The following is an 18,797-nucleotide window of genomic DNA, read 5'->3' as shown; positions in this document are numbered from 1 at the left end:
AGCAACAGTATTGTCAATCATACACTACCATTATAACGTGGACCTCACTATAGAGTCGAGTCCCTTCTCGACCTGAGTCGCCTAAATGTGAGTTGAGCCTTAAACATCTCACGAGTGCTTTAAAGACCTTATAAAACTGTTGTATACACTATTTTTATGTACGACCATTCAAGCAAAGTATCATATTGCTGACTTGTTGTCAGGTTAGATATCAACCTATCAAATCGAATCAATTTATTATAAGAAAATAGGCCTAACAATATAAAGCTACTCAGCGAGAGTGAACAGTAGACTTGTAATACTGCAAACAAGACAAACAAAACATTTCACCAACTAAGAACATGACGTACTGAAAACTTGATGAACTGAAAACTTGAAGTACTGAGAACTTGATAAATTGAAAACTTGACGAACTAATAGCTTGATGGTCTAAAACCCTGACAAATTGAAAACTTGATAAAGTGAGATCTTGACGAATTGAAGACTTGTCTAACTGAAAGCATGATTTAGTGAGAACTTGATAAACTGAAACCTGCTGCCAGCATCAGAAACCGTGTTATAATGTTCAAGACGTTGCATAAAGTGCTCATTATAGTATAGTTTTGTAAATCCATAGCAAAAAGACCCCTGTTAGGGGATTGACTGTGATATTGTAATGTTTATATTGTAACATGGTCGTACAGAAAATATTGTATTGTTTTGTAAGTTGGTGTATTTTCTTGGAAGTGCAGAAGGAAATTCAATTTATAGTAGGTACAGTTTTTAATGATGATCAATTTATATAATTCATGTTTCATTCATGATGTTTGTAAATAATAGAACTGATGATTTTCGAGAATCGGAAAGAAAGGAAACTATTGGAAGACTGACATCTAAATTGATCAAATTAAAATATTTGTGACTTGTATTGTTATAATAATTAATCAATTTTAAAACTCCTTTCATAAATTCTATGATAAATCCAAATTGACAGTCAATTCAATAAATTTATTCGGAACAGTCAGAACTTCTTATTATAAGACGATGTTATTTGAGATGTTATTCTACTGTAAAATATACTCTGATAAGGTATGAAGGGATATAATGAATGTGAAGAACCTATGCTAGTACTATATGATACTGTAATTATATATTATTTATTTTATAAATTAAGTATCTTAGTAAAATAAAATCCTATTCCATTATAATACGACGATTGGCTGTTTCCAAGATTTTTTTTAGAGAAATAAACTTTTTGATAGTACAGTTTACATCAACTTGCATTTACTACAAAAGATTCATAACAATATTTGCAAAACATTGATTTCCTTTGGTAGATCTGAGAAAATAAATGCTTAGGTTACCTTCAACTTCTTGATTGTGGTTGCTGCTTTATCGTATTCTGGCTTCAGTTTCTTACAATGGCCACACCATGGTGCATAGAACATCACCAGAACTGAAGGATTGCTCTGAAATCAAAACAAATACAGTATAATTTCAATAGTAAAGAGTTATACATCATGTATGCCCCCTGTGGGTTGGAGGAGGTTTGAGTCGAACATCATACCCAAGAATGTGTTGAAAACCAGAATTCACCCATAGAATCCCTGCTTGTCGTAGGGACCCCAAGGCAACTCCAGAAGTTGCCTTGCCTTCAAACCTACGGGATCTGCCCCATCAGGGCAGTTTCGGAAGGGCAAAAAGAAAAACCCAAGAGAACAGAGATGGGTGAAACTCCAGGCAATGTGGGTCAAGAGGCTGAATCGAGGGTGACCGGGTGCCCTAGAGGCGATTTGGCGACCCCTCCTTCAGTGGAAGGACCTTCAAAAAAGCCAGGAGTGGAACTCACGTAGGTCACGAGTCTGTGGGTGGAGAGGCCAATACTGCTCAAAGAAGGGCGGCCATTCAGGCGAAACCTCTTGGGAGAGGTGAGCTTTTGACCCTGCAGAGTTTCGAGGAGGGGGGCAAAAAGTAAAACCCAAGAGACCAGAGATGGGTGAAACTCCAGGCACAAATGTGGGTCAATAGGCTGAGTCGAGGGTAGCCGGGCGCCGGGCACACTAGAGGCATTTTGGCGTCTCCTCTCTCATCGGAAGGACGTACAAAAAGGCCAGGAGTGGAACTGCTCAAAGAAGGGCGGCCATTCAGGCAAAACTTCTTGGGAGAGGTGAGGCTTTTTACCTTGCAAAGTTTCGGAGGGGCAAAAAGAAAAAAACCAAGAGACCAGAGATGGGTGAAACTCCAGCCACAAATGTGAGTCAAGAGGCGGAGTCGAGGGTGGCCGGGCGCCGGGCCTCCTCTTATACTGTCCATCAGAGTAAATCCTGTCTGTATGTCGTGTCAGCGAGATATCGGAGTGAAAACGGCTAATGGCTGTTGGGGTTGGTGTATCAAAAATGCTAACATCAAAAGCTAATCTCCTTCAAGACATACTGGCAAACAGGACAGCCCAAGTTCAAAGCAGAGAAAGTTAGAGATTTAATACTATGTTATTTTAGTTATTAATTGCATGCGTTATTGCACGCAATCAATAGTTCATTCATTTATTTATTTATTCACAATGGAGACAACGGGTTTCCCCAAATATGTCTCCTTAACAATAAATAATGTACAGATACAAATGAAAAAAGAAAAATAATGATAAAAATAATACGAACTTATGCAATAATAAATAATACAAACAAGAAAAATACCACCTAATTCAAAAAATGAAAAATACAAAGATTTCAAATACTTATAAAAAAAGTGAAAATAAAACAAATTGAGAATTCAAAATTCCAAAACTTATAAAAATTAAAGATATAATAACAAATAATGAACAAAAAATTTATCAATAGAATAAATAACATTTATAACTGAACGACGTCCCAAGCCATATGCTCATCCACACTGATACACAGACTATTTATTTGATCAGATCATGCTTACACAAGATTTAATATTATCATAATAACACCGGAATATAGCGCGAGAAACCCAGAAGACATCTAGGCGCCCAGACAAGCTGTTATAAGTTCTTTGCATCCTATTTAATAGTACATAAAAATTGCATTCGATGAGGCATGCGTTTTATAGTCTACACTGCTGCTGATGTTTTACCAAGTTACATTGAGATATTGAATTGCATACGTCATTGCATGCGATTTATAATCCAATCGACAGCTGATTTATGATGAATAATTCTATAGTCTGATATTTACTTTAATATTGGCGCATGAAGGAGGCTCCTTTTTCCTTTTATATTATCCTTAAAATGCAAAATTTCCAAAAACCTTGCATATTCGTCGACGCGCAACTTAAAATAGAATAGAATAGAAAAAAACGTTTATTAAATAAATAAGCTACCTTATGCGAGCCTCAAAGAGGCTGCTTGACAAGGTACTATTATACAAAACATGTAAATTCAAATATAAATAAATATACATATATCAGTGAACTTTATTTTTACTTAACAGTTAAATTTACTTACCTGTATGGTCTTAAGTTAAGACCTGTAAGGTCCTTAATAAAAAGGAACATACCTGTCAAATTTCATGAAAATCTATTACCGCGTTTCGCCGTGAATGCGCAACATATAAACATTTAAACATTAAGAGAAATGCCAAACCGTCAACTTAATCTTAGACCTCACTTCGCTTGGTTAACTAACATACAACTTGGGAGCACAATAAGCTTCGGTTGACGTGTGGGGTTCTTTGAACCTTTGGATCCTTGAATCCGTCCCTTCAAAAATAATAATTTCAATTTATTTCATTTAAAATTACATAGTATCATATACATAGTGTTTTGTTGTACAATAATAATAATTTTTTTTTTATTCAAATTTTTCTCACATTACATGAATGATAGGTTTTACAAATTGAATTAAGCATTATACATACAGGGTGATTCATAATTATGGTAAAATAATTCAATACGTGATAGTAGAGGTAAAAATAAGAAAAAAGTTCTTATAAACATATATCCATAAACGCTTCATTAGCGAGCTATACAGGGTGAAAGATTTCGCCGAGAATTCAGTTCCTCTGGTGAAATACACCGATGCTAAATTGTTTGGGGACTAGTTTTTGAATAACTTATGCTATATTCATATGGAAAAATATCTGAAAAATTGAATAAAACTAGTCTGGAAGCTGTAGTGTAAGTAGTTTTTGAGAAAAAAAGTTGAAATATGCAAAAATTCTAAGTAGAAAAACACAGACTTCTACGTTTGATACCCAATAACTTTCTTTAATGACCAGTAAACAAATAATTTTTCGCAATAAAAATTGTAGAGAATTTAATTCTGAAAAGAATCATGTAAGCTGTGTAAACTAAATTTAAATAAAATGTATTCTTATGTAGTACATTACATCACAAAAATTTGTTGTTTTATGAGGAGAGCAGTAATAACTCATAGGTTGTAGCTGATTGCGATAAAACATGGATTTCAATAACAGCTGTTCCAAAACAGCTGATTTATTCTGTTTTAAATAAGAAAATATTTAAAAGAAATTATCAGCTGAAAATTATTTTCAGAAATATTTTAGCTCACTGTTGAACAAAACAACTAACTGTAAGTTAGTACTGTAATCGCGCTGTGTTTTTTGTTTAATCTATTAACCAGTTATTTGTAACCATTTCACTTTGATTTTGAGTTGAGTGTTAACTTTTTAAAAAATGGCATGTAAATTTAGACATTATTCATACTCCGAACTAGCTGACATGCATTTAATGTATGGAATGGGACACTACTGTAATAGTACTAAAGCAAGACGTTTGTATCAAGAGAACTTTCCTAACCGAGTATGTCCAAGATCAAGGTTTTTTGCCACTATTCATCAACGTCTGTCTGAAACAGATTCTTTGATATCCAAAGAGCACATTTATGCAGGCAGACCCCGATCTACTATGACTGTTGAGTTAGAAGAACAAGTTCTTAATGAAATGCATGAACATCCAGAGAAGAGCACGAGAGAATTGTCAGTGCAGTTTAATGTCAATCAATCTATTATTTGGAGGATACTAAAAGAGCAACAATTACATCCATACTACCTCCAGAAAGTTCATACTCTATTGCCACGAGACTGTATTCCCCGTGCTGGTATTTGCCGATGGTTTTTAGTAAAACTTGTTAACCCAAACTTTTCAACAACCGGTTTATTTACCGACGAGGCACACTTGAAAAGAACAGCTATCGTTAACGTCCACAACCTACATCTTTGGGAAGATGAGAATCCTCATGCCATCAATCCTAATCGTCCACAACATCAGTTTTCAGTAAACATTTGGGCAGGAATCATAGGAGATCATCTACTTCTGTTCGAGCTTCCTCCCAGGCTTAATGGCATAATCTACTTAAACTTTTTGAGAGAGGAGCTATTTATCTTACTTGAAGATGTACCTCTTCAGTTGCGCCAGAACATTTGGTTTATGCATGATGGAGCTCCAGCACACTTCAGTGTTGCTGTTCGTGAACACCTGAATCACAGCTTTCCAAATCAATGGATAGGCCGAGGTGGGCCACTACCATGGCCAGCTAGGTCACTAGACTTAAATCCTTTGGATTTTTATCTTTGGGGACACTTGAAAACCTTAGTATGCAATACTCCGATTAATACCATTGAAGAACTCCAATTAAGGATTTTGAACGGAATAGAGATTATAAAGCAGACTCCTGGAATATTTGAACGGGTCCGACAATCGATGAGAAGACATCTGAACATATGCATTCAGAACAACGGAGGTCACTTTGAACATCATCTTTAGTCTTTTGGTATAAGTTTAATGTCATTTAGATAATATGTTACTTTCATATAAAAATGAGACTTCTCATGAAAAACCGAATATTTTATTTGCAATCAGCTAAAACTTATGAGTTATTAGTTCTCTCCTCATAAAACAGCAAATTTTTGTGGTGTAATGTACTACATAAGAATACATTTTATTCAACTTTTATTTAAATTTAGTTTACACAGCTTAAGGGCACGCCACACCAAGCTCGCTACCGCGGCGGTAGCGAAGTTTTAAAAATCGCTAGCCATGTATTCAGGTTGAGCGCGCCACACCGAGTTCGCTACCGCGGCGGTAGTACGGCGCACTACCACCTACGACCGCCTGCTAGGCGATTCAACAAAAGTTCGCTGAGAGGTAGTACGGCGGACAAAGCGAGCTCAGTGTGGCGCGCTCAACCTGAATACATGGCAGGCGATTCGAAGAGGTAGCGCAGTGCTGAGTGCTGTAGTCACGCCCTCCCCCCGCTACTAGACTCACTACTCGGAGACTACCGCTAGCGGACGTTTTTCGGTGTGGCGTGCTCAGCCGAGAAAACTACCACCAGCGGTACTACCTCGGCGGTACTGGCGAGTCCTTTACATGATTCTTTTCAGAATTAAATTCTCTACAATTTTTATTGCGAAAAATTATTCGTTTACTGGTCATTAAAGAAAGTTATTGGTTATTAAACGTAGAAGTCTGTGTTTTTCTACTTAGAATTTGCATATTTCAACTTTTTTCTCAAAAACTACTTACACTACAGCTTCCAGACTAGTTTTATTCAATTTTTCAATATGGATTCCATATGAATCCAGCATAAGTTATTCAAAAACTAGTCCCCAAGCAATTCAGCATCGGTGTATTTCACCAGAGGAACTGAATTCCGGACGAAAACTTTCACCCTGTATAGCTTGCTAATGAAGCGTTTATAGATATATGTTTATAAGAACTTTTTTCTTATTTTTACCTCTACTATCACGTATTGAATTATTTTACCATAATTAAGAATCACCCTGTATATCATCTTATATGTATCATACATGAAGTGAGAATCTATTAAGATTTCCTATTATAATTTTGTGCCTAATTTTAGCTTATATTGGGGCATTGTACATACTCAGAGATATTTTTGCAAGATTTGAATTTATAGATGGAAATGTTTTAGGAAATACGAATTTGTAGATGCGTTTATTTTGTGGTAATAATGTAAGAATTATATTTTTATCTATTGAATTGTGGGGTAGTAATTTTTCATTTCTATTTTTACTTGTTTGTAAGTGTCTAGATGTTGTAGATGATTCGGTAGAACTATTAGAATGCATGGTACAAAATATTCTGCAGCTTTTCCTATTTCAGTGAAGTATTCTTATTGTGTGTGTCTGGTGTTGTATCTGTTTTCATTGATACGTCGATAAGCATTTTCAAAATAGTATTTCAGCAGTATTATATAATTGTACAGGTTTCTGAATGAGAGCAATTTTAAAGTGTTTGTATCCACTCCTTGGAAAAATATCCTTTTGAATCAGCTGACTTACTGGGTTCAATATATAATTGGGTGCATGTCCGTAGACAGTTATACCATATCGTATTTGAGATTCAACCAAGCTGAAGTAGACTGTTCGTTTTGCTTTCAGAGGCAGTAATTCTCTCATTTGGTAACACCTATGTGCTATGTACCACAGTTTTTTTGCCAGCATCTGGGAATGGGTGTGCCACTTCATTTTTGAGTCAAAATTCAGTCCAAGATATTCAACTGTATCTGAGTGTTTAATTTTCTTACAGTTGCATGGATTGGAAGTGGTGAAGCATTTACAGTTAATAATAATAATAATAATAATAATAATAATAATAATAATAATAATAATAATAATAATAATAATATAATAATAATAATAATAATAATAAACATAATGTACAATTACTAAAACTTCGGAATCGACTTATGTCCAAAACTGCATTTAATACATTTTTTTTTGCAAAATTCAATAGCTAGTTCATGTATTACATGATATGATTATAACAAATGCAAGACATTGAAATAATGGTTTCATGGACTTTAGGAATTGAAATATTCTGCTTTAATATTCATAAGACAATACTATGGACCGCATGAATTTAAAGACAATATTCTCATGAACGGAGACCTTTAAATTCATAAGTGAATACTATGTGCCGCATTAATTTATAAACAATACTCAAGAACGAGCTCATCTAATTCAGTTAACTCTGTCCGGCAAGCAAGTACTAAGCTTGATGTGATTATTTGCTGGCAATCATCCAACCAGTCAGAAGCTAGTAGATGCACATGGTTGTTATCAGGCAACAGAATCAAACGTGGCTAAGTTCGTTCTTCAGAATCATAACCGGCCCTGAATCATTGCCGGCCAGGATACCGAGTTGACTAAGGCGTTGCACCCTTCAGTCCGCTACTAATACTACCTAATCGCGGGTTCGAATCCCGCAGAATCCCATTGAATAGGCATAGACGTTTCAACATCTCATCAAATCACCCTCGCACTTCCCATTACCCACGCACAATCAGAAAGCTCATGTGGGCATCATCCGCAATAATAAAAAGAAAAATAATTTAAAAAATCCTACTCCTGCTAATATTGACTATTTCATAGCATAAATTGTTCAATCCAATCGTACTTTTCATCAACATCAAATATTACTTTATGTCTCTCATAAGTTTCATAAGAATATTTAGAGTATATGGTGAATAACTGGATACTGGAATAGTGTTAATGTATTGGAAATTATTACTTCAAACACCAATGGCAACAAAAAGATATGTTCATACGTGCAAGCAAGTAGTAACCTGAAATGAACACCATACTCGATATTCAGTATCCATTTATACCAACATTTTTCAATAAATTGAAACTTTGTCAACTAAATTGACTACTACCTCAATAATTTTGTTGTATTTTTTGGGGAAATAAATTTGATTTGAATATCACCGACTATCACACTAACATGATGTATGAACAAGACCAATAAATAACTATTATTACCTCGATAAATTCACTGAAAGTGTCAGTTTTGAGATGAACGACGTCAGACTCCTCGTCGGCCCACTCGGGAGGGGGCACGACGGGGGGAGGAGGGCGGGGGTCCTTCATGAACGCAACTAGTTTGTCCTTAGTGTTATCTCCCTCGTATACCATCTTCTGTTGCCCGTTTCTGAACAAAAAAAACATTCAATTAACAAATGAACGAATACTAATATTCATGTTCTTGATTCTAAAATAATCTCAGTGGTCATTCATAGTTTATTTGATTTATTAACAAAGTAATGTTAAAACAATGTGAAGAAAATAGCCAATGAAAAAAGATAACTGGGTGATATAATTTGAAATTGTGTTGGTACAACATCTTTGTAACAAAATAATAGCTGAAACAAAATATAAATCACCCTTCTTTCATGTACCAATTTGTTCTGGAAGAATAGAATAGAATTACTTTTTTATTTGTTGACATGGCGAAGTTTGTACAGTAATGTCCACTCTATCACTTGAAGACGTTGTTAGCAGAAAATACAAATACAATACAAAATATACGGAGATAATAAAGAAATAGAAACAAAAATGGCAATTTGAGAGGATTTTATAATACAGTGAATTCATAGCAATATTATAACTTTGGTACTGTTACAATGTTTGATTAAAATTAGGGATTAAAACAGTTTTTGGTTATTCCTGTAAATTCATCCCGTATTTTATTTATTCACAATAGTTGTTTAATGAATGGACCAATCAAACCAACGTCCACTAACACAATATGATTTAATTCATAGATGAATCACTACGTGTTAGACGTGTGTGCGACTCACTCGAAATAGATGAGAGTAGGATATCCAGTGATGTTGTACTTTGTTCTAACAATAGCGTTCTCGGGTCTGTTGATGTCGATGGCTGCCAGCACACCAACCTCCTTGGCTTCAGTGGCGGCCTCCGAGTAGTCCGGCTTCATCTTCTTACAAAATCCGCACCACGGCGCGTAGAACATAATCATCACTCCACGCTTCTCCTTTTTCAATAATCTTTCCAAACTCTGAAATTGAAAAAATGCATTATAATGGCCATGAAATCAATGAAATGAGATTAGATGAATCTCATGGATACTACAAATAAATGAGACTTATTTTCATGAGTAAAGCTACTGCAGCATTCGTGAGAGAATGCGGAACTTGTAAAATTATATATCAAATTGAAGATAATTTGATGCTCTACAAGTTCATAATCAGCATGGATTTTTTCCATTGATTTTTTTAATGTCACATTCAAGATTGGAAACTATAAAAGATACAGAAAAAGTTGTTGGATCAATATTAGCCTATAGGAAATTATTTAAACTTCATTTTTTTATGGAATAGTTATGTCCGTAAGATGCATAGATTTCGAGTTATATGTGAGAAACCAAAAAATAATACCTTTTAACCACCCCACCCACTTAGCACAGGGGTTACGGGTGGGAACTTTTGGTATGTTTACCTCCCAACTACCCTGAACAGAACTGCGGGGTCTAAAATTGTCTTCCGAAGTATTCCCTCTATAACCCTTCGTTGACTGGACTATTATTATGGTAGAAAAGTTTTTATGAAGAGACCTGTAGATTGGGAAGATGCACGACATCAACAGCAGCAGGCTCTTCTTCCCACGGCAGATCTCCTTTCGGATCTCTCATGAAATTGACCAGACTGGCAACGGTCTCCTTGCGATCGTAGTTCTTGTGGAACTCGCCATCCTTGTAGTGACGCATTTCTATCACCTCAGGACTGGCTTTCATCTTTTTGCACAGCTTTTTGCCAGTTCTGCAAAACATTATCACATCAGAATATGGTTTTCCATGAACAAGAGTTGCAAAATTCACAAAAGTTAACAGTGCTTGGAAAGATTCAAGCTCTACATGAATATAGTCCAGGAAATGAATGTTCAAAAAAGGATATAGAGGGAAAAGTTGGGAAGACAATTTTTGACCCCACATTTCTGTTAAGGGTAGTAGAGGAGGTAATCATATCAAAAGTCCCCACCCCCTACCAAGTGTACTAAGGGGGAGGGGGTGGTTTAAAGGTACCATTTTTTGGTTTCTCGCATAAAACTAAAAAACTATGTATCCTAAGGACTTGACTGTCATATAATAAAAAAATCTTACAGAATTTCCTACAATATTCATTCTACAACTTTTTTTATATCTCCTCTAGTTTTCGAGATATCCGCACGTGAAGGTGTGACCATGTGACATTTTTGAAAAAATCACGTTTGCCACCAATTTTTTTATATTTTTGCTCTTATAATTCTTTAAAAAAAGGAATTTGGAGGGAATGTTTTAAACAAAATTTTTGACTTTGCAGCTTTGTTGAGACTGGTTAGGAGGAGAACTTATCAAAAGTCCCCATTCCTAACTCATGTGCTAAGGAGATGGGGGTGGTTTCAAAGTTGCATTTTTCAGCGTTTTGCTTCCACGCTCATATATCTTGAGAACAATGGATTCCACCGACATAACTAACTATTCCAAAATGAAGGTTGATAAATTCTCTACACTTTTTGTTCAGTGGAAGTTTGTGATATTCCCAACAGTTTCCGAGATATTTGCTATTGAAGGTGTGTACAATTCGTATAATAACAGGTTTTTATCCAATGTTTTGATCTTTCAGGACTTATAACTCTCCAACAAGCAACAATGCATCATAAAAAATTATGCTTATCGTAGGTTTGTAGAGCATTAAATTCTCTTTGAAAAGATTTATTATTTCACTATTCCAATGTTTCCTTTCATTGTTACAGCAGCTTCAATGTAGGATGTGAAATGTTAAGCATATTTTTTTATGATGCTCTGTTCAATGGGTTACAAGTTGTGAGAGTTATAAGTCCTGAAAGATCAAAACATTGGATAAAAACCTGTTATTTTACACACCTTCATAAGCAAATATCCCAACATAACTAACTATTCAAAAATGAAGGTTGATAAATTCTCTACACTTTTTGTTCTGTGGAATTTTGTGATATTCCCAAAAGTTCCCGAGATATTCGCTCTTGAAGGTGTGTAATAATTGTGAAATAACAGGTTTTTATTCAATGTTTTGCTCTTTCAGGGCTTATAATTCTCCAACAATGCATCATGAAAACTTTTGCTTATCGTAGGTTTGTAGAGCATTGACTCTTTGAAATGATTTATTATTTTACGATTCCAAGTTTTCCTTTCATTGTTATAGCAGCTACAATGTAGGGGGTGGAGTTTTCATTGCTGCAACAATTGATCGTTTGACAATGACATTTGAAGGGGGTGTCTGTGATACAATTTTTGACTTCGCAGCTTAATTTGGACTAGATAGTAGGTGAACATAGCAAAAGTGCGCATCTTTATTCCTTCTGTTGAAGGTGTGGAACCGCTGAGTTGACACTTGTTGCAGCAATGAACATTTCACCCCCTACAATGTAGCTACTATAACAATCCATTTTTGAATTGTTAGTTATGTCGGTTGAATGCATTGTTCTCAAGACATGAGCGTGGAAGCAAAACGCTGAAAAATGCAACTTGTAAACCACCCTCATCCCCTTAGCACATGAGTTAGGGATGGGGACTTTTGATATGTTCTCCTCCTAACCAGTCTCAACAAAGCTGCAAAGTCAAAAATTTTGTTTAAAACATTCCCTCCAAATTCCTTGGTCAATTTGTCTATTGTTGCAAAAATTGAGATTTCACACTCAACACTAAAGCTGCTGCAAAAGGTGTAGGGAAATTCGTAAAAGTGTGAAATTATACATCAAATTAAAGAGAATTTAATGCTCTATAAGCTCATAATCAGAATGAATTTTCCCCGTCAATTTTTAAAGAATTATCTTCTTCTTCTTCGCCCATTGTGCCGTTTTCACGGTGTTGGAATGTTGCCTCGGACCCACCTCCTCCATTGGTCCCTATCCAAAGCCATTCTCCTGATTTGATTCATGGTCTTGCCTCTAGCTGCTGCAATCCGTGAAACGTTTTTCTCCCAACTTACTCGCGGTCTTCCTATCGGTCTTTTACCTTGCGCCCTGGCCTCCATCTATTGACGAGGCTTTCTTTCTTGAGGCATTCTCACAAGATGACCATGCCAGGAGAGCGTTCTCTCTTCTATAGTTGTCTCTATAGATTTAACTTTCAGCTCCTCCCTAATACAGTCATTCCTCACTCTATCCCTTCTAGTTTTGCCTACTATTCTTCTCAGACATTTCATCTGCACTGCATTTATCTGACTTTTTTCGTTTTTATTTAAGGTCAAGCTTTCGCTTCCATAGAGAAGGATGGGCTCTATGATTGAGACATAGACTCTAGCTTTAACTTCTCTACTCACTTCAGCCTTCCCAAAAATACCTCTGCTGAGTGAGTAGTATGCCTGTATAGCCTCCCGAGTCCTATGCCGTACTTCTTCCCTCAGCTTGCCAGTGCAATTAATATTTGTACCTAGATACTGGAAGTTGTTGGTCTGCTTCAATGGTTGGCCCTCGCATTCAACATGTATTGCCTCTAACTCCTGTTCTGTCCTCCCCACCACCACCATTACCTGACTTTTCAACCTTTTAAAGAATTTTAAGAGCAAAAATAGCGAAATGGCGAAGTAGTGTATTGGTTCCCATCTACAAGGGTAAAGGTGATGTCCAAGAGTGCAATAATTATAGAGGCATAAAGCTAATGTCTCATACAATGAAGGCTTGGTAGAGGATTATTGAGAAGAGACTAAGACAAGAGACCACAATCAGTGAGGAGCAATTTGGATTTATGCCAGGAAGAGGAACAACAGATGCAATATTTGCTCTCAGGCAGCTGTTGGAGAAGGCAAGAGAGCTAAGGTCTCAGCTGCACATGGCATTTGTTGACCTGGAAAAAGCCTACGACAGGGTGCCCAGGCAAGAGATTTGGCGAAGTATAAGACGAAAAGGTGTGCCAGAGAAGTATGTTCGATTGGTGAAGGAGATGTACAAGGGAGCCATCACTCGAGTGAGAACCAGTGTGGGAAGGACCCAACAGTTTCCTGTGCAAGTTGGCCTTCACCAGGGTTTAGCACTTAGCCCATATCTGTTTGATCTGCTCATGGATGTCGTGGGTGCTGCAGTCAAGAGGCCAGCACCATGGTCCATGCTATTTGCAGATGACATCGTGCTCTGTGAACCTACCAAAGATCAGTTGGAAGAAAGGCTGGAAAGCTGGAGGAAGACTTTGGAGGAAAGGAGACTGAAAATTAGCCGATCAAAAACAGAGTACATGGTATTGGGAAACAATGATGGGCTACCCTTACAGCTTGAAGAAAACCAACTCCAACCAGTTGCAAGTTTTAAGTACCTGGGTTCAAGTGTACAGAGAGATGGAGGGCTTGATGTGGAAATACAGCATAGAATAAATTGTGGATGGATAAACTGGAGAAAAATGAGTGGTGTTCTTTGTGATAAGAGAGTGAATTGTCAAATGAAGGGAAAAGTGTATAGATCAGTTGAGAGGCCAGCTATGCTTTATGGAACAGGAACATGACCCATTTCAAAGAAACAGGAACGGAAGATGGAAGTGACTGAGATGAGAATGTTAAGATGGATGTGTGGGGTTACAAGAAGAGATAAAATAAGAAATGAATTGATCAGAGGCACTGTAAAAGTTGGACCACTGGGAAAGAAAATGCAGGAGACAAGGATGAGGTGGTTTGGGCATTTACAGCGACGGGAGGAGGATTATGTTGGACGAAGAGTGCAGGATTTGGTTTTGGATGGTGTGAGAGGATGAGGTAGACCTAGGATGAGGTGGGGAGATAGAATAGCGGCTGACTTGCGGGAGAGTGGTTGGAGGAGAGAGGAAGCATTGGATAGGGCTTTGTGGAGAGGCAGACTAAGAGGAAGGAATGCCGACCCCATTTAAATGGGATAAGGCACAGCCAAAAGAAGAAGAAGATAAGAGCAAAAATAAAAAAAAAAATGGTGGCAAACGTGATTTTTTTCAAAAATGTAACACCTTCAATAGCGGATATCTCGAAAACTAGAGGAGATATAAAAAAAATTGTAGAATGAATATTGTAGGAAATATAATAAAGCTTTAATTTATTATATGACAGTCAAGTCCTTGGGATACATATTTTTTTTAGTTTTATGCGAGAAACCAAAAAATGGTACCTTTAAACCACCCCCATCCCCTTAGCACAGGGGACTTTATAGGTGGGGACTTTTGATATGTTTATCTCCTTACTACCCTAAACAGAACTGTGTGGTCAAAAATTGTCTTCCCAATTTCTCCCTCTATAACCTTTCCTTGTCTGGACTAATAACTGAGTATCATTTTATTTATGATGAGAAAAATGTTTCTCAATTCTTACTTTTGACATACCGTAACTATATACTGCGTACACATATTCGTGCTTTCAACCCGCACCGAGCACGCTCCTCCCTCGTACCGCCTTCGTACCACCATCGAACCACAGTCGGACCGCCCACGCACCCATCATGAACGTTACGGAAGATGTTAGATCTTCTCGCGTTCCCCGGTCGAACTACTCTTGCTCCCCGGTCGATCATCAATCGCTCTGCTGGAGTGACGTTCGGTTGCGGAGCAGAGCGAGAGTCTGTACGCACCTTTAGAACTTACGAAATGCTAATCCGTTGTTTTGTCATACGGGTGTTTACTTCAAGTTCAAGAACCAAACTCCTTTAAATACCATTTAAACACCAAGAATTACCTCCAATTGATCGAGAGTCAGCTATTGGTGAGAGATTAGCTAATTGGAGGACATACTGATTGATGGCCGTTTTCGCACTTAAACGATTTCTCGACGACTCTGCACGACACAAGACAGGAAGCTCTCCGATTGGCTGATTATCAATGAGTCAACATAATCTGCCAATTAGAGAGTTTCTATCCTGCCCTGCCGTCGAGAAATCAGTAAATGTTAAACCGGCCGGCCGCTAAATGTCTGCCAAAGATCGGAAAATGTGAAAACGGCGATGGCAAACTATGAAAGGATTATGGTGATTCACAGTAAGGCTATATACCATACTGCAATTTAATATTTGATAATACCTATCAAAAGAGTCAGAGTAAACAATTTTAACAAAATAATACCTACCCAGAACAATCAACTAAAACCATTGTTCCTTCGCCCCTTACAGTTTCTGCAGCTTCATTCACCACCTTCAAAGATTTCTCGGCTACCTTTGGCGATGAAATAAAAGTCAGTAAAACATTAGTTTTTGTTCTGAGCAGTTGTTTCAACTCCTTATGATCCGACATGTCGATTAATGCTTTCTGTTTCTTTTTTGCGTTGCATCTAAAACTACTGTAAGACACAAGTAGTAAAAATACCTGAAAGTAAAAAAAGGATTAACTTCTAAAAATGCAAGGATTAAAAAATTGTATTTTTCTACAAGAAAACTCAATGCTTTTAATTTCATGAAATATGTTTCTTTTATTAGCAATGTAACAAAGGCAACATGGAGGGTTGTTAAAAATACTCTGGGTAGCGTACTAATAAAAGGTCGAATTAATGTCCTGTACTCAAGATGGGCTCCAGTGTGATCTCTGATCAACAGCAGGTAGCAAACTCATTTAATTAGTATTTTAATACAGCTGCTGAAGAGTATATAAACTTGTCTTCCAAGAACTCTGCAGGTAGAAGATGATATAAAGGGTCTTTGATGCTCCTCATAATGGGTCTAATTCAAAGAGAAAATTGGCTTTCCAATTCACAGAGATAACATGCGTTGAGGTACTCACTATTATTAATAGTTTGAAAAATGGCAGGTCATCAGGGTGGGACGAGATTCCACAATTTGTTTTGAAACGAACTGCTCATCTTATTTCAAAACCACTCTCACATGTTATTAATCTTTCATTCAGAACGGGTGAATTTCCTGATTTGCTAAAATTCTCATGAATAAAGCCAATGTATAAAAAAGGTGATTCACATGAGATGCCCAACTTCAGGCCAATTTCTTAGTGTACTGTGATTTCAAAATTATTTAAGAGAGTAGTTCATATTCAGTTTAATTCTTATTTTGAGGTGAATAATATTTTCTGTGGTTTTCAGTTCGGATTCAGGAAGGGTAGTAGAGATATCGATAATGCTGTGTTTGGACTGAATAATGAAGCTCTTAGTGCTTTGGATGGATCTCAGAGAATACTTGGTATCTTCTTTGATCTGTCTAAGCAAAAGCCTTATAGCGTTAATAGTATGTCAATGAACTCTAGTAAAACTAAGTTAGAGCCTTTTCATGCTCAAAGGACTCAGGGAAATTTCCATGTAAAACTTAGAAGCAGCCACTTTTCTGGGGTTGTTATGAGATAGTTATATGAAGTAGAAGTCACACACTCTCCTGAACTTTTGAAGAAGCTGAGTAGAGCAACTTTTGCAGTTGGAGTAATCTCCACAGTTGTTGATACAAGAACAGCTTTAATTGTGTATCATTCTTATTTTGTATCCCATCTCCGCTTTAGCAATATTTTTTGGGATAAGATATCTGAGTTTGAAGCTATTTTCAGGGCTCAAAAGAAGGGTTTGATGCGAATCCTTGGCCTGACAGATACAGTAAGTGTTTTTGTAGACCCATATTTAGGAAACATTACCTTCTCACAGCGCTAGCTAATTATGTACCGTATTAGAGCTGGCTCTTTTTATGTTAAGAAACAGGGACCGTTTAAGAAACAGGGACTCTCTCTCAGAGAGAGTGCTTCTCCTGGTATATTTAAGAATAAATTGAATGCTTTTCTCATAAGAATATATCCCTATAAAGTTGCTGATTTTTTTGAGAAACTTTCCACTGTAGCTTGCTAATATCAGTATGTTTACTGTTAGTAGGTGCTCATTTTTTATTAAGCTATAGGTTATAATTTATTATTCATATTTTGTTACAATTGTTTCCATTTAGAATAGTTTTGTGATCTTTTAAAAATCACTGGAGCTCTGCTCTGCTATTTATGTAAAATTATTTTAAAAATATATAAACAATTAAGTTATGCTCTAAATCATATCTGTTTTTTTTTCAAGTTCATTAAAAATCTTTAGCCGACTTCAATAATCATCAAACACATCTACAAAAGCCCTACTAACTGCCAATTAGCCTACTAACTGAGAATTAGCGTAAACTGTGAGGTAGAACTCCAATGAATTAAGATATTAACAAGTCTAGTTTGTTAAAACGGTTTTCTGTAGATTACAGAAAATACCAAGTGGTATGCTATAGTTGAAGAATATTTATATTCAAAATGAACGTAATAATAGAATATATATAAATTTGGAAAGTTTTAGTAAATTTGCACAACATAACCAAGAAAACGCCAAAATTGCAGTAATACTCACCAATGGAATAAATAAGCCTTGAGGATAGTTCATATTAATTCTAGGATTAACTGAAGTCACGAGATATTAACATCTCATTAAATAGCACAACATATAATTATTAAATAATTACAGTTTATAAAATCATCAATTAACCATCACGCCGGTTAACGTAAACATGAAAGATGAAAACATTCAACAAAAATCAGAAGGAGAGCGAATCAGAATTCACCACACGCCACAAGACAACCACTGCCACAACGTCTTGCTCGAGTTCTCTTGTCAACAGAAAAGAAAACAATCATGAATTTCTCTCAAATTATCATTATAAACATTTGCATAATTGCAACAAATCATTTTTTCTAATCATTTCAGTTCATTATCATGTTTTTTTAATAAAATTTGAACACTCTCCAACGTTATAATTTTAATAAAATGTAGGTTTTTTTAGGTTTATGTGACTGCCACGTACTTTGGCGGCAAGTTTAAAAATTAAAATCTGATTCAAGGCAACAGCAAAGTTATTCCAAGAGGTATTGGCAGTAGGTATTCCAGACAATGAATGCTCAAAAAGGGTATAGAAGGAGAAGTTTAAAAGACAATTTTTGACCCCGCAGTTCTGTTCAGGATAGTAAGGAGGTAAACATATCAAAACATCAAAAGTCCCATCCCTACCCACTGTGCTGAGGGGATGAGAGTGGTTCAAAGGTAGGTACCATTTTCTATTTTGCCGTATACAACTCGAAAACTATAGATCTTACAGTCATGACGA

At 36.3% G+C, this 18,797-nt stretch overlaps 1 protein-coding gene across 1 annotated transcript in view; it reads right to left on the bottom strand.

Moving 5' to 3' along the window:
• Positions 1–18,302, bottom strand: part of LOC111054139 (protein disulfide-isomerase A5) — a 28,850-nt gene extending 10,548 nt beyond the window's left edge. The window contains exons 1-6 of the mRNA XM_039434386.1: positions 18,047–18,302; positions 15,818–16,053; positions 10,345–10,549; positions 9,569–9,789; positions 8,751–8,919; positions 1,344–1,448 (exon numbers count right to left, since the gene is read on the bottom strand). Coding sequence (XP_039290320.1) covers positions 1,344–1,448; positions 8,751–8,919; positions 9,569–9,789; positions 10,345–10,549; positions 15,818–16,053; positions 18,047–18,079 — 969 coding nt within the window. The 5' untranslated portion in view covers positions 18,080–18,302. The remainder of the gene's footprint in view (positions 1–1,343; positions 1,449–8,750; positions 8,920–9,568; positions 9,790–10,344; positions 10,550–15,817; positions 16,054–18,046) is intronic.
• Between the last annotated feature and the right edge of the window lie 495 nt (positions 18,303–18,797).

This window comes from Nilaparvata lugens, chromosome 8 (assembly GCF_014356525.2).
Source record: "Nilaparvata lugens isolate BPH chromosome 8, ASM1435652v1, whole genome shotgun sequence".
Taxonomy (NCBI): Eukaryota; Metazoa; Arthropoda; class Insecta; order Hemiptera; family Delphacidae; genus Nilaparvata; species Nilaparvata lugens.
Note: the sequence above shows the minus strand (reverse complement) of the source record. Positions and strands in the feature narration are given on the sequence as shown.